This window comes from Trachemys scripta, chromosome 1 (assembly GCF_013100865.1).
Source record: "Trachemys scripta elegans isolate TJP31775 chromosome 1, CAS_Tse_1.0, whole genome shotgun sequence".
NCBI classification, from domain to species: Eukaryota; Metazoa; Chordata; order Testudines; family Emydidae; genus Trachemys; species Trachemys scripta.
In genome coordinates, this window is record NC_048298.1 from 337,580,144 (window position 1) to 337,606,541 (window position 26,398).

The following is a 26,398-nucleotide window of genomic DNA, read 5'->3' on the forward strand; positions in this document are numbered from 1 at the left end:
ACGTTTCCGTGGCCTGGTTAGATCACGAGCGCGGTGGGCCAGGGACTGTCACTGCGTACACCAGATACAGCTTCTGGCACAATAGGGCCCTGATCTCAACGGAGGGCCTCCTAGCGCTACCGTAATACACGTGGCCGCTGTGACAGGGGATGTGACTGGCGTGGGGGATCCCTATTAGCATTAACACCAAGTCACGAGACATTGCTGGTTCGAAAAGAAGCCAGTTTGTGGGGGGAGGGATAATTGCTCTCTTCCCCGGCAAAAGGCAGGGCTGCCTCCCCTAATCTCTGGGGCTGCCGCTCATCTGCCAGCTAAGCCACGCAGCTGGGGATCCTTAAGCCCATTAGAGCACATTCGGTTTGTGCAAGGGAATTGCCTAGCAGTATTATCCCAGCCCAGCTAGAGACACAATACGTTAACAAACCTTATTCGTGAAGCCCCTGCTGGGATATAAATAACCTAGCAGAAGGGGTGGATCAGCTCCAGACCTGGGCTAATGCAGTTGGCGATTGCCTTAAAAAGAAAAACCAGCTGCTTCTCAGCTGTCATGTCCGCAGGGCCCCAGAGCGAAGAGCAGCCGCTACGCCACAGGAGCTGGGGGAAACAGAGACGCCCCAATTATTCCCTGCCTGATTCTGGGGGCAAGGAGAACCCAGGTAAAAGTTCTCACTTCTTCCAACTCAGCCGGCCAGCCCAGAAATCTTGTCAATTTCAGCCCCCAGCCCAAAGTGAACTTTTTAACGGCCGGGGTGGGACAGTATTAAATCAGGGCTTTAATTTTAGGACTCCACTTGTCCAAGAAACTGTTCTAAGTATTTCCTGGGCCAGCTAAGACAGAAATCAACCTGTCAATCGTTCCAACTGTTCCGTACCTGGCAGGGTGTTATTTAGGGTCGCAGGGGAGTGTGACATGATAAGGGTTTTCATCTCTATGGAGAGGTCCTCGGAGCACTCCGCTGCTGCCTCTCTCTCTTTCCACAAGTGGAATATTTGTATTCCAACTTGCTGACTGTTTGTATTGCGGTTGCACAGGGCCCACGCACTTCGCAGCCCAATAAAGTACAGTCGTGCACACTAGCTGAGGAAACGTGTCTGTCTTGCATGAAGGTGTTTAATGCAGATGGACCTTGATTTGATCAGAGTCTCCAGAGAACGCCCAAACACACTTGTAGAACCGGAATTTTCTAAACGAAGGGGCTGTACAAGGGGATGTGCGCAGGAGACACAAAGGCATGGGAGTTTTCCTGTATGCAATGTAGTTGCAGCTATGCTGACCCCGGGTATTAGAAAGACATGCTGAGTGAGGTCATATCTTTTATTGGACCAACTTCTGTTGGCGAGACAAGCTTTCCAGCTGCACAGATCTTCAGGGCTGGGAAGGGTCCTCAGCGTGTCACAGCATAATGCCAAGTGGAAGAGTTGCAGTAGTTAGCACATAGTGGAAGGGCCCATTCAAGTTGAAGTGACCCGTTAACACCTCTGCAGTCACAGGACAAAAAGAGGGGGTGAGCGGGTTACAGATCCTTGTAATAAGCCATAAATCCAGCATCTCTGCTCAGGCCATGAGTTTCCGTGTGTAGCAGAGTAATGAATTTAAGCTCCCAGGCTTGTCTTTTGAAAGTGTTGTGCAGGTTTCCTTTGAGGATAAGGACTGAAAGGTCAGCGATAGAGTGATAGAATCACAGAATCGTAGGACTGGAAGGGACCTCGAGAGGTCATCTAGTCCAGTCCCCTGAATTCATGGCAGGACTAAGTATTATCTAGAATAGACCATCCCTGACAGGTGTTTGTCCAACCTGCTCTTAAAAATCTCCAATAACAGAGATTCCACAACCTCCCTAGGCAATTTATTCCAGTGCTTAACCACCCTGACAGTTAGGAACCTAAACTGCCCTTGCTGCAGTTTAAGCCCATTGCTTCTTGTCCTAGCCTCGGATGTTAAGGAGAACAATTTTTCCTCCCTCCTCCTTGTAACCTTTTATGTACTTAAAAACTGTTACCATGTCCCCCCTCAGTCTTCTCTTCTCCAGACTAAACAAACCCAATATTTTCAATCTTCCCTCCTAGGTCACGTTTTCTAGACCTTGAATCATTTTTGTTGCTCTTCTCTGGCCTGTTGTGGAAAAAGTCACCCACGCATCATTTTGATCAGAGACTCAAGCCTGAGGCCCGTTTATTGCAATACATACCAACGCGTTGGGGGTAGCAGTTAGAAACCACTCCCCCGATTTGGAGTACACTTTGCCTTTTTAAAGCTGAAAACCGCAAACATATTACACGTTACATGTCATTGATAGGAATAGGAGAGTTAGGGTCTTTCCGCTCTTCCCGGCACTCTATTGCAATCTTCCCAGAACAGGGTGCAAATTGAGTGGAGGGCTTCTTGGCGGTTTCCGATACTGTCATTACTTTGCATCATTTGGGGTGCCTGTTACTCAAATGTTCCAGGCAGGGTACAGTGACACAATGGGGTTTTATGCCATTGGGGGGACATAGATACACAAAAAGATAAGAAGAGGCGTAATTAATCATTTTAACTAGTTACTTAATGCTTATTGCTTCACACAAGTGGTTATTATATTTCACCAGCCATAAACACACACACTATTATTGCAGTCGCCGGGACTTTCCATCCTCCCTTTTCCCCGGCCCCCCTCCCTCCTCTGGTTATAACTCTGACTGTCACTGTCCGAGAACACCAATACTTAGTTTGGTTCAGGCTTGCGGCTTGTAAGGTGAGTTCATGTTGATTTCATGGTCGGTGCAAATGGGGGTCAGACAGGTCCATTTTCCCACAATCTCCCTCCTCTGATGCCAAGAAGGCATCACCAAGATCCGTTTTTGCGGGGTGCATAGCGCAATAATTGTTGCTGGACACGGCTGAGAATTGTGAACTGGCCAGCTCGGGAGTGCCGAGGTTGGTGCCGGCCTGTTTAAGGGAGTTGATGCTAGGGGTACTGACACTGAGTGGGCTTACAACCTTTGTCCCATCTTTCAGTGGTACTGAACTTTCTTGAGTCCAGCCTAGTTATTTGGTCAGGCATACCAGGTGGGTTATTTTTTTTTTAATGTTTTGGTGAATTACTTAATTTTACATGTAGTCTTTCTACGGACCTGGCAGGATTTGGTATGCGGGAGCCCACATTCTTTCGACTGGCCTGTATGCTTGGAAGGAGCACTGCAATTGTTCACACTTTTACGTGTGCCTTTATGGCCACAGATTAGATGGTACTTTTGAGATGTCTGCAAGGGCAGTGGGCCAGGCCTGGTGTTCGAGATTACTTTGAATGGTCATTAACTAGTTGTTTAGGAAATGTTGAACTTTTGGACATGCCAAGTTCCACTGCAATGCCTTTGCAGCACCGGTGATATTTAATACCATTTCTGTTAGCAACCTTTGGGTTATTGAACTAAGGGCGGAAATGACATGCAATTTACCAACTTCAGCCGGAACCTGAAGTAACTGTGCGTTGGTAATACGATTACAACATGGTACAGGCTAAATTGGAGGCTACTAATTGGCTAAGATTTAGAGAGAAAAAAAATTACTTTTCCCTTCTCCCCTCCCCACCCTAAGTTCGTTAAGGAGGAGAAGCTGAGGAATATTAAAAGTTTCATCTTCAGGTAGTTTTGGCTAGCTTCCGCAAGCTATTCTTCGAGATTTCGTAGTCTTAGTTCACTTAGCTGTCCGGCAATGAGGCTGCAAGGGAGGGGTTACCAGCACAATCACCTTGCTTGGTTGGAGGCTTTATTATGTCCCCAGGTGGAGAGGTTGTTTTCTTAGCAAAATCCAGTGGGTTTGTCAGCGGACAAAGGAGAGGTTACCAGCTGTTTACCTTGTCCTTCACTCCTGCTGTCCAGAAGAAGCAACAACGCCAGAAGGAAAGATAGACCAATCATCAGTCGGAGAGCCATTACAGTGAGACGCATGGGCAGGTAATCAATTCTTAGCACTTTGCAGCAGTGTTAATTAACAGGATAAGGATCTTTCAGCACGGGGCCAGGGAGTTTTCTCACTGATGGACCTCCGTGTAGACACAGTCTTTTGGTTTTAGCGAATGGCAGGGCTGCTGTATATAAAAAGACCCAACACATTTTGTTAGTACCTGGCAACAATTAAGCATTGTGTATTTATTAAATAAATGTCCATTTGACCTAGGGCCAGCAGGGCTCTGCTGGTAGTTACATCAGGCGATCCTGTTAGAAATTTATGAGGGCTGAGTTCGGTCTTTTGATTGGGAGTGGTCTTTTGAAAGCATTAAGTTACCTTAAGGATTAAATGCTAAATACCAAAATTAAACAACACTAGTTTATTTTGTTTGGCAAAAGTAGTTTTTGGCTTTACAATTTTAAAACAACACCAATTCTAAACTTATAAAACAAAGATTGTACAAACCAGGAGTGGGGTTTTTTTTTAAGCAAATTTGACTAACTTGTTTATAGTCAAATGATTTTACTTAAATAACCTCTTGTCTGGATTATTTACAGACATTCCCAAAGGAATGGCTGCAAAGAAACAAAGAATTTTCTTTTTATAACACCTTCTTTTAACATTTGTACATAGTTTTACTGTTTAGTTTCCTTCAGTAACTACAGAGTTAACTTTTTACTTTCTTTTTTTTTTTAACTTCCTCAAACTGTGATTGCCTGCTTGTCTGGGCCCGATTCTTTTTTCTTGCTGGTTCACTTTTTTTTCCCATGGGCACAGGCATTGTTTTACTACCAATTTAGCAAGGAGGGTGGGCTTTTTTGGCTAACCCCCCTTTTATTTATTTAAACTATTAGCTAAATGAAGGAGGTGATTAATTTCTTCCTTGGTCTATTTTGAGAGAGGGTACTATGGCACTTTGGGAAGGGGTTTTGCTGGGTCTGGGTGAATTTCAGCTGGCCGGGCAGACCCAATGTACCCAACCGGGTTGGCACGATCAGCCCACAATAAGGGGGGGGCCTTAGCCAGCAGTTCCTGTTGCAAAGAGGAAGGGCTGGGGTTGGTCTCCCCCTCTAGAATGTCCTTTTGCAAAACTGCCAGGACCTTATTGTAAGTGGGATCAGGCACATCCAGATACACACCATTTGGGGTACAGCAGATGGTACAATTCCGTGGGAGACCAAGTGTGACAGGTTGGATCACAGAAACCCCCCTGGGAGCTGCCACCTGATATGCAAAGACTACCCCTGCTTCTGTTTTCCCTGCCAGCTCAGGACTCCAGCACCCTGTCTTGCTGAGCCAGACACTCTCATCTGCTCCAACACAGACCCAGGGTCTGAATCACTTGCCCCAAAGCTGCAGGTTTACCCAAAAACAGCTCCCAGAAGTGTGCTTGTCTTTAGCACTCAGATGCCCAACTCCCAATGGGGTCTAAACCCAGATAAATCCGTTTTACCCTGCATAAAGCTTATGCAGAGTAAACTGATAAATTGTTCGCCCTCTATAACACTGATAGAGAGATATGCAGAGCTGTTTGCTCCCCCAGGTATTAATTACATACTCTGAGTAAATTACTAAATAAAAAGTGATTTTATTAAATACAGACAATAGGATTTAAGTGGTTCCAAGTAGTAACAGACAGAACAAAGTAAGTCACAAGCAAAATAAAATAAAATGCGCAAATCTATGCCTAATCAAACTGAATACAGATAATCTCACCCTCAGAGATGCTTCAGTAAGTTTTTCTCAGACTGGACACCTTCCAGGCCTGGGCACAATTCTTTCCCCTGGTACAGCTCTTGTTCCAGCTCAGGTGGTAGCTAGGGGATTCTTCATGATGGCTCCTCTCCCTCTCTCTTCTGTTCCACCCCTTTATATATCTTTTGCATAAGGCGGGAACCCTTTGTCCCTCTGGGTTTCCACCCCCCCTCACTGGAAAAGCACCAGGTTAAAGATGGATTCCAGTTCAGGTGACATGATCACATGTCACTGCAAGACTTCATTACTCACTTGCCAGCACACATATACAGGGAGACTCACAGGTAAATACAGCCATCTGCAGACAATGGGAGTCATCAAGATTCCAAACCATCATTAATGGTCCACACTTTACACAATTACAATAGGCCCTCAGAGTTACATTTTATATTTCTAGTTTTAGATACAAGAGTGGTACATTTATACAAATCAGATGATCACACTCAGTAGATTATAAGCTTTGGAATGATACCTTACAAGAGACCTTTTGCATGAGGCATATCCCAGTTACGTTACATTCACTTATTACCGTATTTTCTCTAAACCTATCCCAGTTACATTATATTGACTTATTATCAAGTTTTTATAAAACCATATAGACTGCACAACGTCACACCAAGGTCCACGCACAGACTCCAAGGTCTCCTGACCTGAAGCGCCAATGCCCGTGAAATGGTGCAAGGGGAGCATTTTCTCAATACAGGGAGGCTGTCTTAGGGGTACGTGTAAGGACTTTTGATACTTAAGGCGCTTAATATTTCTTGCCCTTGGGCCTGTGGGGGCTGGACAGCAGCTCCCTGCCCAGTTCTGTCTGGGGGGAATTGCAGGCTAGGGTTATTTTTAGTATTCTTATTCCAAATTTTTATAAACTTGCAAGTTGAGGGACCATCATTTGAATGTATGCGGCAGGAGTGCCCTTTTGCGGCACGGGGCCCTGTTTGGAATTAGAGGCTCCCATTGTAAACACCTCCTTCACTTAGCTATGTCCCTCTAGGATGAGTTGGGTACAACCCGCCTCCTTTCTTTAACTGCTATATTACAATAAACGAGAAACACATTAGACAGGTTACACATAACACGCAACTAGCGCCATAAGCCCAGACCTCCTTTTCGGCGAGGCCTCTTCCAAGCTCAGGTCTCCTTTATTACCAGGCAAGACCACTTTCCTCAGTGCATTCACACCAGCGGGGAGGGTTTATAAGGGCGGTCCTCGCACACCCCTCTTCCGGCACAGAGCACCGGCCCGTCTTTAAGAGAATGGGGTAGGATACTTTATCGCCTCCGGTACGGCGGGTGATTTCCAGGGACTCCCCTTCTCTCCGAGCAAGGGGAGGGAGCCCCACGGCTCCAAGCGGAAAATTAGGGAAGGAACTCGGTCGCAGGCCAACCAAACCAGAGGGGCTAGGAAAGGCACAGTCCCCGCACATCCCTTCCCCAGCAGAGAGCACCGGCCCACCTTCAAGAGAACGGGATAGGTTACCCTACTGCCTAGGAGTTCGTGGGCGGTTTCCCGGGGCCTCTTCATTCTCTGAGTGAGGCGGGGGCCTAAGGCATCAAGAGGGAAACAAGGACAGGGCAACCCACGACCCACACACACATGACACACCTAATCCGGGATAACATCACGGCACTCTCCGCCACTGGCCTAATGCCGGTGGGACTTTTTGCCAACCCTCACGGCCACACCAGGGACCTTCCCTCCGGGGTCTACAGTGGCCGTCTAACCCCCCTCTCTTTTTGTCCTGTGACTGCAGGGGCGTTAACGGGCCACTTCACCTTGAATGGGCTCTTACAACACGTGTTAACTCTTTATGCTAAAAAATCCTTCCACCTTGCGTTCAGCTGTGATGCTGGGAGCTCCTTTCCCAGACCTGCGGAAGAGCTCTGTGGCGCTCCAAAGCTGGTATCTCTCCCCAGCAGAAGTTGGTCCAATAATAGATATTCCCTTCCTCGCCTTGTCTCTGGGAGTTTTCCTGGAATGCAGCAGTGGTTGTTTGTTTTCTTGTCCTCAGGGGACGCCTACTCTGTGATCCCAGGGAGCGACTGCAGCTCGTGTGGTAGCACCTGAGCAGGGGCGGTGAGTTATATGGGCCATTGGAGCCTCCACCAATGTTTGGCGCCGGGTCTTTCCCCGGGCCCTGCCTGCCTCCCCCGGCCCCCGGAGCATCCCTGTCTCAAGTGGGCGGCTGCCCCTTGCAGCTCTGGGCTGCGCTCCATTCTGCTGGCTTCTGGCATCTACTGCCGCTGCACGGTCCTAGTGCCCCCCAATCACTAGTGCCAGGGCAGGCTGCCCCTGCCCTTCCTCCTCGGACCCTTCCCTTTTCCGACAAGACCCTCCATCAGCACAGGGTCCCCCCTCCGCCCACAGTCACCGCTCCTGCCCCACGCTGGGCAAGGGGCAGTCCCATCCCCCACCCCAGTGAGGGGCAGCAGCAGGGGAGGAGGCACACATGTGATGGCAGCCGCACCCCGGCACCCACCACAGGGGAGGCGAGGGGGCTGCCTGGACCTAAGAGGAGCACGTGCAGGGACAGTGGTGCAAGGTGAGTGTGCTGCAAGGAGGGAGAGGAGGGCCCCTCCCCCAGAACTCGCTGCTGCCGGTGGGGAGATGTAACAGTGCGCCGACTCACCGGTGTGGCCCCCTGCTGGTCATCCAGGGAATTAGCTTGCCAGCCTCCGGAGCGCCCTCTGCAGGCCGGTGTCTCAGCTTGCTGCTGGTCCTGGTGTCCCTCCTGGACCTCGGTGCCCCTTCCCTCGGGGTTCTGCCCCCTGCAGTCTTGCTGGGTCTCCCCTCCCGGGGAACCCCCAACCCTCTATCCCCACCTCGCCTCAGTCTTTGGCTACTGCCAGTCCCCATCTAGCCCCCGCTCACTGGGGTGGACTGCAGTGTAATTGCCACTCATCATCAGCAAGGAGGGTTTGGACCTGCTGCCTCTACCTACCCTGGGTTACACCTTTGCAACCCCAGTACCATTCCTGGCCTTTAGCAAGGCCTGCAGCCTGGGGGTTTCCAGGCCAGAGCTCCCCAGCTCCTCTGGTCTTTCCCCAGCCCTGCTCCAGTCTAGGTACCCTGCTCAGCTCCCAGCAGCCAGGCCCATCCCTCTCAACCTCTAGAGCGAGACTCTCTTAGCTCCAGCCGAGCAGCCCCTTTATAGGGCCAGCTGCGGCCTGATTGGGCGTGGCCCCAGCTGAGGCTACTCCCCCAATCAGCCTAGGTTTTTCTCTCAGCCCCAGCCCTCCCCAAGGCTGCTTTTACCCCTCCGGGCAGGAGCTGGGTGACCACCCCGCTACAGGAGAGAGTTGGGGGGAGTCCTTCTCTCTGGCCCCAGCCCCGGGGCAGCCTGCCTGCTGCACCCCAAAGTTTGAACTCCTCATCCCCAGTCCCGCCCCAGAGCCCGCACCCCCAGCCAGAGCCCTCACCCGCCCCCCAACCCCACCCCTATGCCCCAGCCCTGAGCCCCTCCAACACTCCAAACCCCTCATCCCCAGCCAGAGCCCTCATCCCCCCGCACCCTACCTATCGCTCTGCCCCAGCTGAGAGCCCCCTCCTGCATCGTGAACCCCTCATCCCCGACCCCACCCCACAGCCCTCACCCCACACCCCAACCCTCTTTCTGAGCCCCTCCCACACCCCAAACCCCTCATCACAAGCCCCACCCCCGAGCCCTCGCATTTTTACATTATTTTAAAAATATCTATCGGCTTACAAGGCGGGGGTGGGGGATGGGGGTGGGACTTGGACCTGTTCTGGGCAGCACCAAAAATTATACAAAGCTGCTGCCCCGGCACCTGGGCTAGTTTGAATCTAGCCAACGCCGAGCAGAGAAGCGGCAGCAGCACGGGCTGGCCAGGCGAGGAATTACCCAGGGTTCTGGATGGGTTTGTGCAGCCTGTGCTCACCTGGGACCCAGGGCAGACGTACCTTAGACATTTAGCAGCATCACCGCTGCAGCCAGGTGCCTTATGCTGGAGCGAACGATGCTCTGTGCTTGTCGAGGCAGGTACAGCCGAGGATCTGAGCCTCACAGCAGTCCCGGGAGCCGGGGTAGTGCTGTTCTCCCTCCACGTTACCGGTTAGGAAACAGAGGCACAGGGAGCGAGTTATCCAAGGCTACAGAGAAGAGTTTGGCAAAGCTGGGAGGAGAAGCCGAGCCTCCTCGCCGGCAGCCCCGTGCCTGCCCCACCAGCCTGCCCCACACCTCACCCAGCCCCTCTAAGCACTGCACTGCCGCCTGTGAACACACGGGCCGTGCCCCGGGGGTGGGGTGGGGTGAGTAACTGTCTGCACTGAAGTGTTAAAGACGAAGAGGGACCCAACAGGAAAACACTTGGCCATCAAGTCCAGTCAAGTCAATTGCTGAAACCGAGAACCATCCGCAGCCAGGAGAAGGGGCTCAGACTCCTCGGGGTTGGGGCTGGGGACTCAGTGCCAAGCCCCAAACTTTACCCGTGATGAAGCGTGCAAATGATGTTGGTACACGCTACGGCCTTTGCCATGGACCCGTCCACGTGGAGCTGGGCAGCGCGATTGCCAGCTGGCATAGACATACCTGCACTAGGTCTGCTTCAGCCAGCCTCTAAAAATAGCAGCCTGTTCCCAGCAGCTCAGACAGGCTGCCCCGAGTACAATCCCGCCCGACCCCGGGGTATGTATTCGGGCAGCCAGCCCGAGCTCCTGCCCCTGCCAGCACAGGCACACGGCTATGTCTAAGGTGTACCCGGGCGCATCTACACCATCTGGGACTCACCTCCCAGCTCCAACGTACCCTGTGCGAGGCTTCGTTCCTTAACGTTTCCCTTTGTGGTTGCCCCCTGGGTGATGTAGCCCTGCTCCCGCGTGGAGTCGGCAGCAACCAGGGCCGGGTTCAGTGTCTAGGGGGTTCCTCTTCACAATATGAAGCAGAACCAGCTTGAGACCTGCTAAGGAATCTGGGAAAACTAAATGCAACCCTGGGCACCTCTACGAGGCAAGACTTCCCCTCTCGCAAGTTAGTGTGTAACCCACACACCTCCTGGGTGTGGTGTTCTGTCCCAAGACCACTTAGAGACAGTTAAATGAGTCTGCTTGACAGCCTTAGCTAACAGTCAGGTGGCTTTTAGCTCATGCTGTAGAGGCTCATGCACTAAGCTCCAAAGGTCCCAGGTTCAATCCCACCCACTGACGACCCGGGTCTGTCGATGTTACAAGTGCACTACTAGAGAGAGCTTTTATTAACAGGGAAAGGGAACTGAGCATTAATTTGGGACAACGCCGCACGTGCATTCCATGTGACCGTAAGCAAACACCCACCCCACAGTCCCGTACCTCAGTTTCCCACCTTGCGGTGGGAAAGTCTGACGCACAAATGTCCCTTGAACATGCCGCTCCCCTCTCCCTCTGCTGCACCCCGGTCACAGCTGGTTGTCCTGCTTGAAGACCCAGAGGTGCGTTCACATGGCTCCGCCTCCCGCCCCTGAGAAGGGGATATAGAGCAAAGCCATTCCTGCTCTCACCTCCTCTGCAACTGACTGACGGCTGCTGCTCTTACCTCTGCTGCTGCGTGCTGCTGCTGCCTCTGTTCTCTCTCCCTCCTGGTGCTGCTCGCTGCCTCTTCAGCGATGCCACATTCCACGGCTCCTCCACCCAGCCCAGCGCTTCGGATTTTGCTGGGCAGTGGGGAACGTTTGTGCTACGGCCTCTTAGTCGTCTCTCACTCCAGCACCATCCCTGTACCAGGCGGACAGCTCGGCCCCTAGATCTGCCCATCAGTGACATCAGCTCCAGGAATCACTGAAGAGTAACAAGGACGCTCCCTTGAGTCTAGTCAGTGCTGTCTTTATGTCATAAATATAAAGGGAAGGGTAAGAACCTTTATGTATGCAGTAATATAAAATCCCTCTTGGCCAGGGGTACAGAATCACTTACCTGTAAGGGGTTAATCAGTTCAATTAACCTGGTTGGCACCCGACCAGAAGGACCAATGGGGAAAGAAGATATTTTCAAATCTGCGCGGGGGGGGGGGAGCTTTGTTTGCTCTCTTTGTGTGTGTGTGTTCCCTCTTGAGACAGAGAGAGGACCAGGGCAGGAAAAACATCTCCTTAAAAGATCCTGAATGATACATATAAAATTACAGAATTCGTAAGTAATAGCAAGGAAATGGGTTAGATTATCTTTTTTTTTAGCTTGTGAATTTTCCCTATGGCAAGAGGGAGGTTTATTCCTGTTTTGTAACTTTAAAATTGAGCCTAGAGGGGGATCCTCTGTGTTTTAAGTCTTTTTATTACCCTGTAAAATTACCTTTTTTTACAGATTTTACAGAGGTGCTTCTTTTATTTTATTTTTTATAATAAAGTTATTCTTTTAAGAACCTGATTGGTTTTTAGTGTCCTAAAAACCCAAGGGTCTGGTCTGTGCTCACCTTGGTTACCTATTATTCTCAAGCCTCCCCAGGAAATGGGGTGAAGGGGCTTGGGGGGATATTTTGGGGAAACAGGAACTCCAAGTGGTCCTTCTTCTGAATCTTTGTGTAAATCACTTGGTGGTGGCAGCAATACAGTCCAAGGACAAGGAAGAATTTGTGCCTTGGGGAAGTTTTTTAACCTAAGCTGCTAGGAATAAGCTTAGGGGGTCTTTCATGCGGGTCCCCACATCTGTACCCCAGAGTTCAGAGTGGGGAGGAAACCCTGACACTTTAAATGCTGGCGAGGAAAGAATCAGAGGGTATCTAAGACTCTGCAGACAGCTTCCACACTGTCAGATAGGAATACTTGTCTCTGCCCCCTTCCTATCCTCGGTGGGATTTCGCACCCCTACCCCTGGCTCAACAAGTGAGGTTCAGTTTAGAGTCACCCTCTCAAGCAGGGCAGGCTAAGCACAGTTCAGCTGCCCTTTACTCATACAGTAAGGACAACAACATGTCATCACCCCTGCCTACACATAATCCCAGCTACACACTCAAAGTGATGGGGTCTAAATTAGCTGTTTCCACTCAGGAAAGAGATCTTAGAGTCATTGTGGATAGTTCTCTGAAAACATCCAGTCAATGTGCAGCGGCAGTCAAAAAAGCGAACAGAATGCTGGGAACCATTAGGAAAGAGATAGATAATACGATAGAACATATCATGTTGCCTCTATATAAATCCATGGGACGCCCACATCTTGAATACTGCGTGCAGATGTGGTCGCCCCATCTCAAAAAAGATATATTAGAATTGGAAAAAGTACAGAAAAGGGCAACAAAAATGATTAGGGGCATGGAACAGCTTCCATATGAGGAGAGATTAAAAAGACCGGGACTGTTCAGGTTGGCAAAGAGATGACTAAGGGGCGATATAATAGAGGTCTATAAAATCATGACGGGTGTGGAGAAAGTGAATCAGGAAGTGTTATTTACTCCTTTTCATAACACAAGAACCAGGGGTCACCAAATGAAATTAATAGGCAGCAGGTTTTAAAACAAACATAAGGAAGTATTTCTTCACACAACAAGTATTTCTTCACACACAGGGGATTGGTCCTGCTTTGAGCACTGGGTTGGACTAGATAACCTCCTGAGGTCCCTTCCAACCCTGATATTCTATGATTCTACGAACGCACAGTCAACCTGTGGAACTCCTTGCCAGGGTCTGTTGTGAAGGGCAAAACTATAACGAGGTTCAAAAAAGAATTAGGTAAGTTCATGGAGGATAGTCCATCAATGGCCATTAGTCAGGATGGGCAGGGATGCAAAACCATGCTCTGAAATGTCCCTAGCCTCTGAGTGCCAGAAGCTGGGGGTGGACGATGGGATGGAGCACTCGATAATTGCCCTGTTCTGTTCATTCACTCTGAAGCACCTGGCACTGGCCACTGTTGAAAAACAGGACCCTGGGCCAGATGGACCATTGGTCTGACCCAGTGTGGCCATTTTTAAGTTGTTATTCAAAGCGAATTGCAATCCCAAACCAACCAAAACAGATCACTTTGGCAAAGCAGGTTGCCTGCTGAACACTTAGGCAGAGTGGGCGTGTCTATGCAAATACGGTCTGCTCCTGAAGTCTTTCCCCCAGGGCATCACTAGATCACAGAATCATAGAACCACAGGGTCAGAAGGGACCGCCAGGGTCATCTAGTCTAACCCCCTTGAATGGGGATGAAGACAAACAGAAGCACAGATGTCAGGGGAGAGCTCATTCAGACCTGCTGATTTTAGGAAAAATTGTCAGAGCAGCCACGAGCAAGAGTGGGTGGCTGCACATTGAGGCCACCAAAAATGTTGTGAGAGCCGCTGCACTAAATGGCTTAGATTGTGGTCTAGGGGAATAGCCACGTTGATTCCTGTGTTGCTCAAAGTAGCTAAGCCATCCCTGAGTATTTCTGCTGTCCTAGAGGACCCCAGTGAATGGTGCTGTTCCCTCTCTTGGTTCCAGGTTTGCCTCTCTTGTCATGATGGGAGACAGAGAGAGAGAGTAAAAGAACCAAGTGTTGTGGGACCAAAGGCATCCCTGGTCCCAGACTCTTGGCTTCAGGGCTGTTCCCACAGCGATGAATTCTGAGCAGGCTCCTAGCGGAAGATGATGGCTTTATGGTTAAAGCGCCGGGCTAGGATTGGGAAGATCTGCGATCAACTGCAAGCTCAGCCTCACACGTCCCATGGGATCTTCTCACTGAGTCTCTCCGAGCCACAGTTCCCTGTCTGTAAAATACAGATAATTCCACTCTTCTGGCCTTGTGTCTTGAGATTGGAAATTCCCCAGTGCGGGAACTCTCTCTTGCTGTGTGTGTATGTACAGCACCTAGCACATAGAAGCTGAGGTCTTGCATGGGGCCTCAGGGTGAAAAATAAGATTGCTCTAGCATCCCTGTAGAAAGGGCCAGAAAGCTGTAGTCTTCAGGGGAAGACAATGGCCTGGACAGGTGTGCCTCCACCTTCCCACCGCTTCCCACCATCTCCCAGGTGTTTTGTGGCTCTTCCTCTGTCTCTTGCACAGACTGGAGCTTGGTATGAATAAGTCCCTTACTGATTCGCCACGGTCTGTACTGGCTGTGGACTGAATGTATTATTTTTCCAGACGTGGATGGCGAAGATGGAGTGTCTCAGACCAGTCTTTGTCCTGCTGCTGGCTGGGATCTTCATGGAAGGCCCTCAGGTACGTCTAAAACACGCAGCAGTTAAACAGTTAACAATGTCGTCATCATTAGGGTTCAGCATTAACACTCCATTGAGATGAACAGGGTGTAGGGCTAATTCTATGGGCTAGATCCCCAGCTGCAATAAGTCAGCCTAACTCCATTGACTTCTGTGGCTCATTGACACCTGCTGAGGATCTGACTCTTTATCTTTGCATACCCCGGGAGGCAGGGAAGAGCTGTATCCCCATTGTACAGATGGAGACCTGAGGCCCAGACAGACCAAGGGACTTGACCAAGGTCCCACAGGGAGTCTGTGGCAGAGTAGGTAGCATCCCAGGCTATCACCCTAACCACTGGATCACCCTTCCCCTCATGCTCCCTTGCCCCAACACTTTACCTCCGTCACTTGGCTATTGCTGTCCCTGTAGCCTGGCTAAGACCTGCTCCACCATCTGTTGCCAGCGCCTGTCACCATGTTCTCCTGCTGCCCTCAGGTCCAATGTTTCTCCCTCCGCAAAAGAGACCTCTTCTCCGTCAGAGAGTCAACCCTGGACATGGCCCTCAGCTCCTTCGATGACCAGTACAAGGACTGCGCCAGCATGATGGAGGCCGAGCTGGGGGAGCTGAACCGCACCGAGTTGGCCAACAACAGAAACTACGCTGAGACCTGGCTGGAGGCAGCCTCCAGCTGGAAAGAGATGAAGGACAGGAGCTACATGCCGCGGGACTTCAAGCCCGAGTACGCCATCGCCATCTTGGCCTACACCAGCCAAGGCCCCCTGCACAAGCAGCCCCTTCACCAGGAGTTCAACGCAGCCGTGAGAGAGGCAGGCCGCACCCGGGACTTTTACCTCAACAACTTCAACTTCAAGACCCTGCACTTCCTCCTGACCAGAGCCCTTCACGTCCTGAAGGCCTCCGAGCCCACGAAGTGCCACCAGGTGTACCGCGGAGTCCGGGGCATCCGCTTCAAAACCGAGAGTCGCAAGCCCGTCCGGTTTGGCCACTTCACGTCCACGTCCCTGAAGAACGAGAGTGCCCTGAATTTCGGGCAGGACACGTTCTTCTCCATAAAGACCTGCTACGGGGTCAACATCAAGAACTTCTCCCTCTTCCCTGGCGAGGACGAAGTGCTGATCCCCCCCTTCGAGAAATTCAAGGTCACCAACTTCACCAGGGCTCAGGACAGAACCTTGATCCAGCTCCTGTCCCTGGACAGCTACAGCAACCACAACTGCGAGTATGTGAAAGGTAATGTCCATCCACGGGGATAGCGGCCTCCCGCTCCCTGTGGCTTCTTGGGGATCCTGGTCTGAGTTTCCACCGGCCTGGACGCCATTAAGAACTGGGGGGATGGTTTGGCCCAATTACACGCTCCAAACTCACTCAGCCATCAGAGCTGTTTGAAGCTGGGGTTTCAGTCTGTGGAAGGAGAGTCAGAGACAAGGGTCTGCGGGTGGAAACAGGGCCAGATCTCCAGCTGGTGTGAACTGGCTGCAAGGCGGCACCAACTGAGCCACTGGTCCAGGCCAACTCCGGTTCTGTGGTTGCAGTTGGGCCTCAAGTGGGACCAGGATGAAGCTGACTCCATTTTGCTTAGCACCAAACTGGAGCAGGAGAGCGAAGGCCGCCCAGGCGATGCCTATGAGTGGGGAGTGCGATCAGAGTCAATCTCCTGACGGGCCCCCTTCCCACATCCCATCCCAGCCATCAGCTGGCGCCTGTTGGGAGGAGGTGAGGGCAGCCGCCTCTGAGATAAGCTGGTTATGAGTGGTCAGTCCAATGCAAGACGATGGTCCTATCCCAGAGCCCCCAGGCTCCCGCCTGGAGCTGAGGGCGGGGATGGACAGTCTTGTAGGCAAGGCACTGAACTAGGACTCTGAAGGCTTGAGCTCACATCCCGACCCCGCTGCGGACGCCCTGTACAACCTTGGGAGAGTGAGTTCATCTCTCTGAACAACTCCCCGCCTGTAATAGGGGGATACGAGCAATTCCTTTCTCCCTCTCCTAGGCTATTGAAAGGCTGAGCTTTTTGGGCCAGGGACGGCGTCTGAGCCCCACCCAGCACAATAGGGCCCTGATCTTGGTTGGGGGCTTTTAGGTTCTACCACAATACAAATAATAGCATGCCTGGTGGACGAGAAATTCACTGACCCCCATGGCCTGGTGGTTCCTGAGCCTGTACCTCCCGCAGAGCTCCAGGAGAATGGTGCAGTTATGGCCCAGAGCAAGGGATGGAAACGCTTTCTTCTTCCACGTGACCCTCCCTGCATTGTCCCTCCATGCCACCCACAGTGAAGTCTCAAAAGAGGCAGCTTAGCGTGGGAGAATTCAATCCAAACAGCTCCCCCAGGGGAAGGAGCCCTGCTGCCCAGCGGATTGGCCACCTGGCCTGGCCTAGAGAAGGAGGTGAAAGTGACATGCTGGGTTGTTTTTGTTTTAATGTTGTTGGTTTCTTTGGCAGAGAAAAGATGCAAGACCCGGAGATGCATTTTCAGCTCCGGTAAGAACATTAATGGCAATCTGATGCTTCTAGAGGGCAGCACAGAGCTTACATTCCCCCTTCTTCCCCCCAGCCCCTTCCCCCACTCTAATTCTTTCTTATTCTCTGTCTTGGCATCTGCAGGAATGAGCAGTTTCTCCTCTGGCGTAGAGTGCCTGTACCTCCTCAGTGGAGTTCTTCTGGTGGCAAGTGCTTTGGGAACACCCGACTTCCTTTGACATCCTACTCAGCATGCTCGCTCTCTCCCTGAGCTGTCATTAAAACTCGGTAGAAATTTCTTCGAGGAAAAAGGACATGAAGAAAGAAACCCTGGATCCCATCTGCTGGTGTCTCAGGCCAGAAGAGACCATTGTGATCACCTGCCCTGACCTCCTGCATCTCGCAGGCCCTAGAACTGCCCGGGATTAATTCCTGTTTGAACCAGAGCAGATCTTTGAGGAAAAACCGCCCATCTTGACTGAAACGTGGCAAGTGATGGAGATACACCTGATCCTTGCTAAATTGTTCAATTACCCTCAGTGTTAAAAATTTCCACTTAGTCTGTAGTCCCAATTTGTCTACCTTCAACGCCCAGCCATCGATTCTTGTTCGACCTTTGCCTGCTAGTTTTAAGAGCCCGCTCTAATCCAGTTTCTGTTCCCCGTTATAAGTGCTGATAGAATGCAATCATGTCACTCCAGAACCGTCTCCTCATTAAGAGACTGAGCTCATTGAGTTCCTGGGGCAGCCTTGCACTGGTCCCCCGAGAAAGTTCTGTCTCCTGCATGGACGAGCTTTACCCCTGCTGTCGAGAGTCCCATTGTGCCACTTATTACTGTTTAATTTATCAATTTGTTCCAAAAACTCCTCTATTGACACCTCCATCTGGGACAGTTCCTTGGGTTTGTCACCTAAAAGAATGGCTCAGGTTTGGGAATCTCCCTCCCATCCTCAGCTGTGAAGACCAATGCAAAGAATTCATTTAATTTCTCTGCAATGGCCTTATGGTCCTTGAGTGCTCCTTCAGCACCTCGATCGTCCAGTGGCCCCCTGGTTTTTTAGCCTGCTTCTGATTTACCTAAAAAAAATAGCTATTACTTTTTCAGTCTTTGGCTAGCTATTCTTCAAATTCTTTTTTGGCTTTCCTAATTATATTTTTACACTATCTTTGCCAGAGTTTATGCTCCTTTCTATTTTCCTCAACAGGATTTAACTTCCGCTTTTTAAAGGATGTCTTTTTGCCTCTCACTGCTTCTTTTACTTGGTTGTTTAGCCAGGGTGGCACTTCTTTGGTTCTCTTACTATGTTTTTTAATTTGGGGGTATACATTTAAGTTGAGCCTCCATTATGGTGTCTTTAAAAAGTTTCCATGCAGCTTGCAGGGATTTCACTTTTGGCGCTGTACCTTTTAATTTCTGTTTAACTAACCTCCTCATTTTTGTATAGTTCCCCTTTGTGAAATTAAATGCTACTGTGTTTGGGCTGCTGTGGTATTTCCCCACCACAGGGATGTTAAATTTAAGTATATTATGGTCACTATTACCAAGCGGTCCAGCTAGTCACTTCTTGGAACAGATCCTGTGCTCCACTTAGGACTAAAATCAAGAATTGCCTCTCCTCTGGTGGGTTCCAGGACAAGCTGCTCCAAGAAGCCGTCATTTAAGGCATCAAGAAACTTTCTCTCTGCATCCAGTCCTGAGGTGACATGTACCCAGTCAATTTAGGGATAGTTGAAATCCCCTATTTTTATTGAGTTTTTTATTTTTATAGGCTCTCCAATCTCCCTGAGCATTTTACAGTCACTATCACCATGCTGGTCAGATGGTTGGTAGTATACCCCCACTGCTCTATTCTTATTATTCAAGCATGGAATTACTATCCATAGAGATTCTATGGCACAGTTTGGTTCATTTAAGATTTTTACTTCATTTGGTTCTATGCTTTCTTTCCCATATAGTGCCACTCCCCCACCAGCACGACCTGTTCTGTCCTTCCGATAGATTTTGTACCCTGGTATTACTGCGTCCCATTGATTATCCTCATTCCACCAAGTTTCAGTGATGCCTATTACACTTCTACCTCGATATAACGCCGTCCTTGGGAGCCAAAAAATCTTACCGCGTTATAGGTGAAACCGCGTTATATCGAACTTGCTTTGATCCACCAGAGTGTGCAGCCCTGCCCCCCCGGAGCACTGCTTTACCGCGTTATATCCGAATTTGTGTTATATCGGGTCACGTTATATCAGGGTAGAGGTGTATATCAATATCAATATATTTAATATGAGGCACTCTAGTTCGCCCATATTATTTAGACGTCCAGGCCTGAGAGAGACACGGGAGACCCAGATCCAAAATCTCTTTTCTACCTGATTTGGAGCAGGGACTTAAACACTGATCTCCTACATCTCACGCGAGTGCCCTGAGCACCAGGCAAATGGCGATTTTGGATGGGGCTCTCAGTCTCTCTGGCTGGAGCTGTTCCGCTTTGTGCAAATGAACTTTATCTTTTATTTTGCGTTTTATTTTTGTTTCTTACATAACCGACTCTGATCTCTACTCCTGCTACTTATAATCACTTCAAATCGATCTTTCTGTAGTTAATAAATTTGTTTTATACTTTACCTAAAACAGTGTACTTTGGTTGATGTGCTTGGGAAAACTCAGCCAGGTTACAAAGGTTAGTGTGTGTCCTCTCCCCAACGAGGGAGGGGCGGACTGGGTAACGAACTTACACTGGCCAGCTTCGGATCAGGGCAGGACGGTATAGCTCTGGGGTGCAAGGCTGGGGCGCTAGGGGGGGATTGTCTGGAGCCTCCCTATTGTTAGTTCATGAGTGGCTGGGAGAAGCATTCATGTAACTCAGCTGGGTGTGTCCCTGCCTGTGGATGGCTGTGTAAGTGCAGTACCTGCCAGAGGTCTGTGGCTTGACTCAGCATCACAGTGAGAGAGGGACACCCCAGGTTGGTGGGACAGAGGGCTCAGTGGTCCCACAGTCCAGGTTGCACCCTGGGGACCCCATCACAGGAGTTCTGTCCTTGGGCTAGTCCCAGAAAACACAGGGACTCTCAAAAGATCCCCTGGCTGGGTGGGTTGTTCGAAGCCAAGTGGACTGGCTGGCGACGCTTGGAGGAAACAGCCAAGTTCACAGACGTCCACCTCTCACTTTTAAAGAACTCTTTCCTCCTTTCTTTGTACAAGGAGCAGGCTCCCTGCTCCTTAACACAGGTTTTTATCGGCTCTTCCCGGCTTCCAGTGGCTCTCGTGTCCTAGCTGCTTGCCCCGCTAGAACCCGGGCAATGCCCCTTCCTTAAGTGGCTAGCAGCTGTAGCTCTGTCGTGGGATGAGAACATGGTGTGATGCTGTATGATTGAATATGACCATTTTTATCATTGTTTATACAAGTGCAACAACTCTTGTACAAAGTATGTCATGTCAATGGGGAAGTTACGATTTGCTAAGTATGATTATCCTGTTTATGTGTGTAACCCTTCTGCCCATCTAAGTTGGCAGCAACAAGGGCCGGGTTCTGTATCTAGGGGTTCCGTTTCAATAACGCAATGCAAAACCGGCTCGAGCCCCCACCCAGTGACCTGGGACATTTACATACCACCCCCCCGGGTGCCTCTAAGAGGCAATACTTCCCCTCTCGCAAGCACGGAGTCTGAGTGTAACAGAAAATGTTTAATAACATGAGGTAAATGACATCAGCATTAAATTGGAAAAACACCACAAACAGGATTCATAACACAAACCATGAGCGGAAAAAACCCACCCCAGCAAGTTGGGCTGTGTCCTTTCCCTTGGGTTCTTGAAACCAGCAACCTAAGGATCACCAAAGTCCCAAAAGTCCAACAACCCCCCCCAAAGTCTCTGTCCCTGGTCAGTGCAGCCCCAGAGTTTGGGGTGGGGGGGGCACGCAGGGTGTTAAGGGGCACCTTACGTGATCCGAGGCCGATGGGGTTCCACTGCAGCCTTCACCACGAGCCGCTCCACTCCACCAGCTGCCCCGTGAGCTGCTCCCGCCGTCCCACAAACTGCTCTGGCAGCTGCTCCACTCTGCTCACCGACCTGTGAGCCGCTCAGCTCTGCTCCACTTCAGCCATCCCTTGGGCCGCTCCCACAAGGCTCCACTCTGCTCCGCCCACCAACCTGTGAGTCGCTCCGCTCCACTCCAACCATCCCCGCAAGGCTCCACTCTGCTAGCTGCTCTGCCAGCCGCTTAGCAATATAGCTTCAGGCTCCCCCACTAGTTAACACAGCCTCAGTGATCTCAGCTCTTAATAACTTTAGCTCTTTTGTGATTTCAGCTCATGTGCTAGTGCACCATTGGCCCAAAGCGAATTCAGCTCAGCAGTCTGTAACTAGACTTCTAATGGAATCAAAGTTAGCTCTGATATTCAACAGTGTAGAGAGGCAGTAGTACAGTTGGTGTTTCAACCCCTCAGAGAAGGGCCCATACCATCAGGTACAAATACCTGCCCCCACCCTCTCTCCCTTCACTGAGTTTTGTAACCCATGCCCCTTGTCAAGCAAGTGCTACTTAGGTAATGGTGAAGGACTCACTCAGTCCTTCTGTCATACAACAGTTCCACTGGCCTTGATTCACAGAATCAGGGTAACAAAACTTTATTCTTCTTGCCCCAATAACAGAGAAAACTGGGGATCCCACACCAGCCAAAGTAACCACTTTGAGTTGCTGTTGTTTCATGCCAGGCGGGTGGGTGTGCCTATGCAAACAAGATCAGCCCCTGGAGTTCTTTTCCACATTCGCCATAATTCACCACCAGATGTCAGGGTAGAGCTCATCCTGACTCTGCTTACATGTGCATGTATCATCTTTGTATCTGAAGTTACGATTATTGTCGATGGACTTGTATCTTATACAAGTGTTGTATGCTTGGGTAACACCCCTCAGGTAGAATTTGCATTAAGGCCAGACAGCTATGAGTTGATGGCCCTTCCAGGACACTTAGCTCTCACAATGGGCCAGAGAAGAAACACACCTCAGGAAGAATGTGGGCAGTGGCTGCCCATGTGAGTCATCAAAGCATGTGACATGCTCAGGTGACCCTGGACTCCAACTTGGGCCAGTAACTTTCCACAAACCAATGCTGTGGGCTTTGTTGGGACAGTAAAATTCCATGCACAGGGCAGAGGATATAAAAGGATCCCCGAGACAGCTCCATCTTGTCTTCATTTCCTGCTTCATTTCTCTGGACTGGATTTCTAACAAGGAAGTTCTGAACAATAAACCATGACCTCCAACCTGTTTGGATGATTCCAGAGAGACGTTTGCAAGCTAGCAGTTTATTCCCTCACTGCTGTGATCCTGCTCTCTGAACACTGAAAAACCACTTGTATGTAGCTGATCTATTAACCATTTATATCTCTTCTCCTTTTCTTTTATTATTAAACCTTTGGTTTTTAATTGCTAAAGGATTGGGAGCAGTGTGGTCATTGGGTAAGATCTGAGTTATAGATAGGCCTGGCTATGCAGCTGATCTCCTGGGATTGGAAAGACCCTGTATCTGATTAAACTGGTTTTCAGTAACCACTCATCATACAGTCCAGTGTCTGGCTGGTGACCCAAGTGCCTCCGGACACTGCATTTTGGGCTTCTTGTTACTCAGTGTGGTGAGACAGAAGTTTACTTTTGTTACTGGCTTGGTATAATCCAATGATCGAATAACCACAGTTTGGGGTGAGTCTGCCCTATTTCTCAGCAAAAACAACGAGGAGTCCTTGGGGCACCTTGGAGACTAACAAATTTATTAGGGCATATATTTGCCCAAATAAGTTTGTTAGTCTCTAAGGTGCCCCAAGGACTCCTCGTTGTTTTTGCTGATACAGACTAACACGGCTACCACTCTGAAATATTTCTCAGCAGTTTACCCTGAATTTGGCATCCTCAGCTGTGTCCCACTGAGGCATGGTGACACATGGTCACACAGTTGACTGTTGATAGGTGTTTCACAGACTACTGCTTAGTACTCCCAGGAGGTATCCCCCTTTTACAGATGGGGAAACTGAGGCAACAGGAAGGGCTTAGTCTCTCTCAGACCGAGCTCGTACAGTCCATGCAGCAGCACAGAGTCCTGGTGCTCTCTTTCCATTGGTTTCTCTAGTGCAGGGGATCTCCCCCGATTTCAGTGGGGCTGCACCCACTTACACCAGCAGAGGATTTGGCCCAAGTCATTTAACTAGAGATAAAGCATCACTATTGATCAGGGAGCTGGGAGCAGAGAGGCCCACTTCTGCCACGGATTCACTGGGTGACCTTGGGCACAGCCTCTCCATGCATTAAATGGAGATTATTATTTATTATTTCTAGTGTGCTGCTACTGAAATGCCATAATCAGGGCCGTAGAGTCACACACCGCACTGATTTGGTTCCTCGCAGCACATCATTGGGCTCTATGCACTGTGTAGAGTTCCAGGCAGCATGTGGTCCCTGGTAAACAAGCAAGACAAGGCTGAAGACTGAGCTGTGTGGAAAACTGTTTTTATGGCTGTACTTTGTAGCTGTTTCTTTACTAAATTAGAGGACAGTGGAAGGGGAGTCCTCGAGGTCAGGCAGGCCTCTGGGTAAAGGGAGTGGGAGTGAGTATTCAGATCCTTTCGCTAGCCCATTCCACCAGGGAATAAGCCAGAAAAGTTCCTCACAGACCGTTTCCCTGCTTACATCTGTTCAAAGGACTCGCCTTACTTTTCTTTTCTAAGGTGAAACTTTTACCCTTCGACTATTTCGCTCTTTTGCGGTACACAAGGCTCTTCAAATATCTGGAAAAGTGTGTAAAAATCTGCTCTCTCTCCCTGACTGGAGCTATGTCTACACTACATACCTTACAGCTGTACCACTGTAAGGTCTCCCGTGTAGCCGATCTATGCCAATGGGAGAGATCTCTCCTGCCTGCACAGTTAAACCACCCCCCAATGAGCATCTCCCACTCTCTTAGCGCTGTGCACACTGGTGCTTCTGTCGGTCGGGGGTGTTTTTTCACACCCCTGCCCAACAAAAGTTTTACCGACAGATGTGCTAGTGTAGACAAAGCCTGAGTTGCATGATAGTAAAGACATCCACTGCCTCAAGTAATGTTTAAGAAGCTTGCAATTTTCTGCTGGTCTCCTTTCTCACCAAACCCAGCTGCTTGCATAGATCTATCTCAAAACTCTGTCTCAATCCCTTCCCAAAGTCTGCTGCATTACCGGAGAGTTTCAACTCCTTGGGGGCTTTCAACTATTCCCTCTCCATGATGGCTCCTTTGTTGTTCACCGCAGCCTCTGTTCTCTGCTCTCTTCTCTGGTACCAGGGGTTGTGCACTCTGAGAAGGGAGGGGTGATTAGCACTAAAGCAATTACAAAAGCTAACGGAGAGCCACGCGCTCCCAGCTGTGTGTCTGCCAGCCAATGGCCTGTTCTCGCTAGCCCCAATCTAGTTCCCCCAAACATGTGCTCGGCTCCGAAAGGCCCAGGACACACTTCTCACAGCCAGGGCAGGGCTGTGCCGTTCAGCTATCTCACACCCACCCAACAGCCTAAATAACCACCCATTCTTAGTGCTGTTCCTCCTCCATCTCCCCCTTATCCCCTTTCTGGTTTGTTACACACAGTAACTTTGTCTTGTCTTAATTTGATTTCTAAGCTCCTGGGGGCAGCAGCTGTTTCTCCTTTGGTGTTTGCAAAGGGCCCAGCCCAAGGGGCCCTGAACTGGAACGGGGTCTCCGGAGGCTTCCACAACACAAATAACGATCATAAATTATAAACACAGTAATCCAGCCAAATCAGGGCCTAGCCCCCCTTTGCCTTTAGCTACAGACGAAGGTCAAACCACGCCGGCCAGCTACGGAGTGTTAGTAACTTGTATACAGGTGGACATGGCGCCCCTGTTGGGCTCGGAGAGTAGAATTCGTTCAATCTCATTCCAGGGTTTAAAAACCCAGGTGCTCGGCCCCGGAGAAATACCCCAATGGGCCAGATGAGCAGGCAGAGATTCAGCGGTGAGAATCCAAGAGCCCTCCAGCCGGGACACTCCTGGAAAGTCTGACTCAGCCTGGAACATTCGATTTCAATTCCATCTGGGAGACACTGGGAGGAAATGAACCGAGAGGGAGAGAGCAAATCCAATGCAAACACTAATCCAGTCTCTATCATGCCTATAGGGCCCCGCCTTGTACCACAGAAGCTTGGGGGGAGGAGGGAGGCAAGGCCTCTGTCCCCAGGACAGGCCCCTGGCAGCTCTCTATCCACAGCAGTATTCTGTTGGTGTTGCTTTTCCTAAGTCTGTTCCCGCAAAGCAGCCCCAGGGACTGTGATGCGTTGGCAGGTTTGGGAGCGGAAGTGGAGTCCCAGAGTTCACACCTCACAGAAGCGGGAAGCTCACAAACTCCTGCTAGTTTTGAAAACCTCAGATTCACCTTGAGAGGATGGCGAAGGCTCTGGCTCCCTTTTCCCGCCTTTCCTCTGCACTGCACTCAATGAACAGGCCCTGCCAGAGCGAGAGTCCATTTCCCTCTTGGCGTGACGGAGAGACCGTCGTTACAGCAGGGAAGTCAGGACTCCTGGGTTCTATCTGTCATCCTGCCACTCAATTTCTCTGTGACGTTGGCCAAGTCACCTCTCCCTGTGCCTCACTTTCCTATCTGTATAATGGGGATATGTTCAGGGAGACTTTCCTTTGCTAGGTGTTTTGGAGATCCGTCAATGAAAGGTACTTCACAGTATGATGATAGTTACTGATGAGAATTACTGATCTCTGATCCCTTAGCGATAGCCCAGTGTGCCTGCAGAAAGTGTTCGTATCTCCCCTCAGTCACCTTTCTCCAGATATCTCTGTCTACTATCTACCCATTAATACTGGGCATTTACAGGGTATCAGACCCTGTGAAGAGGTGGGCATTATCCCTAGTTTTCTTACTAATCAACTACTTTTTAAAAATACACAAATACACAGAGCAGCCAATTCCTCTCTGACTCAGCGGAGAGCCCAAGAGTTCTCATCTCCTTTGGGAAGGTCCCTTAATTACTGTTTACTGCTAAAGCTGGATAAAGAACACAGAAGCACAGACATTGAAAGAGAGACATTGGCTAGAGTGTCTCCGGTCTCCAGCCAGTTTCCATTCAGTTGCTGCTTCTCCCCT

At 50.0% G+C, this 26,398-nt stretch overlaps 1 protein-coding gene across 1 annotated transcript; it reads left to right on the forward strand.

Annotated features, from left to right (window-relative positions):
• Positions 1-495: 495 nt before the first annotated feature.
• Positions 496-18,162, forward strand: ART1 (ADP-ribosyltransferase 1). Its single transcript, XM_034759265.1, is given in 6 exon segments — positions 496-637; positions 639-656; positions 14,717-14,794; positions 15,272-16,028; positions 17,242-17,280; positions 17,404-18,162. Coding segments are annotated over 6 exon segments (1,128 nt in total). The 5' UTR covers position 496; the 3' UTR covers positions 17,499-18,162.
• Positions 18,163-26,398: the final 8,236 nt, after the last annotated feature.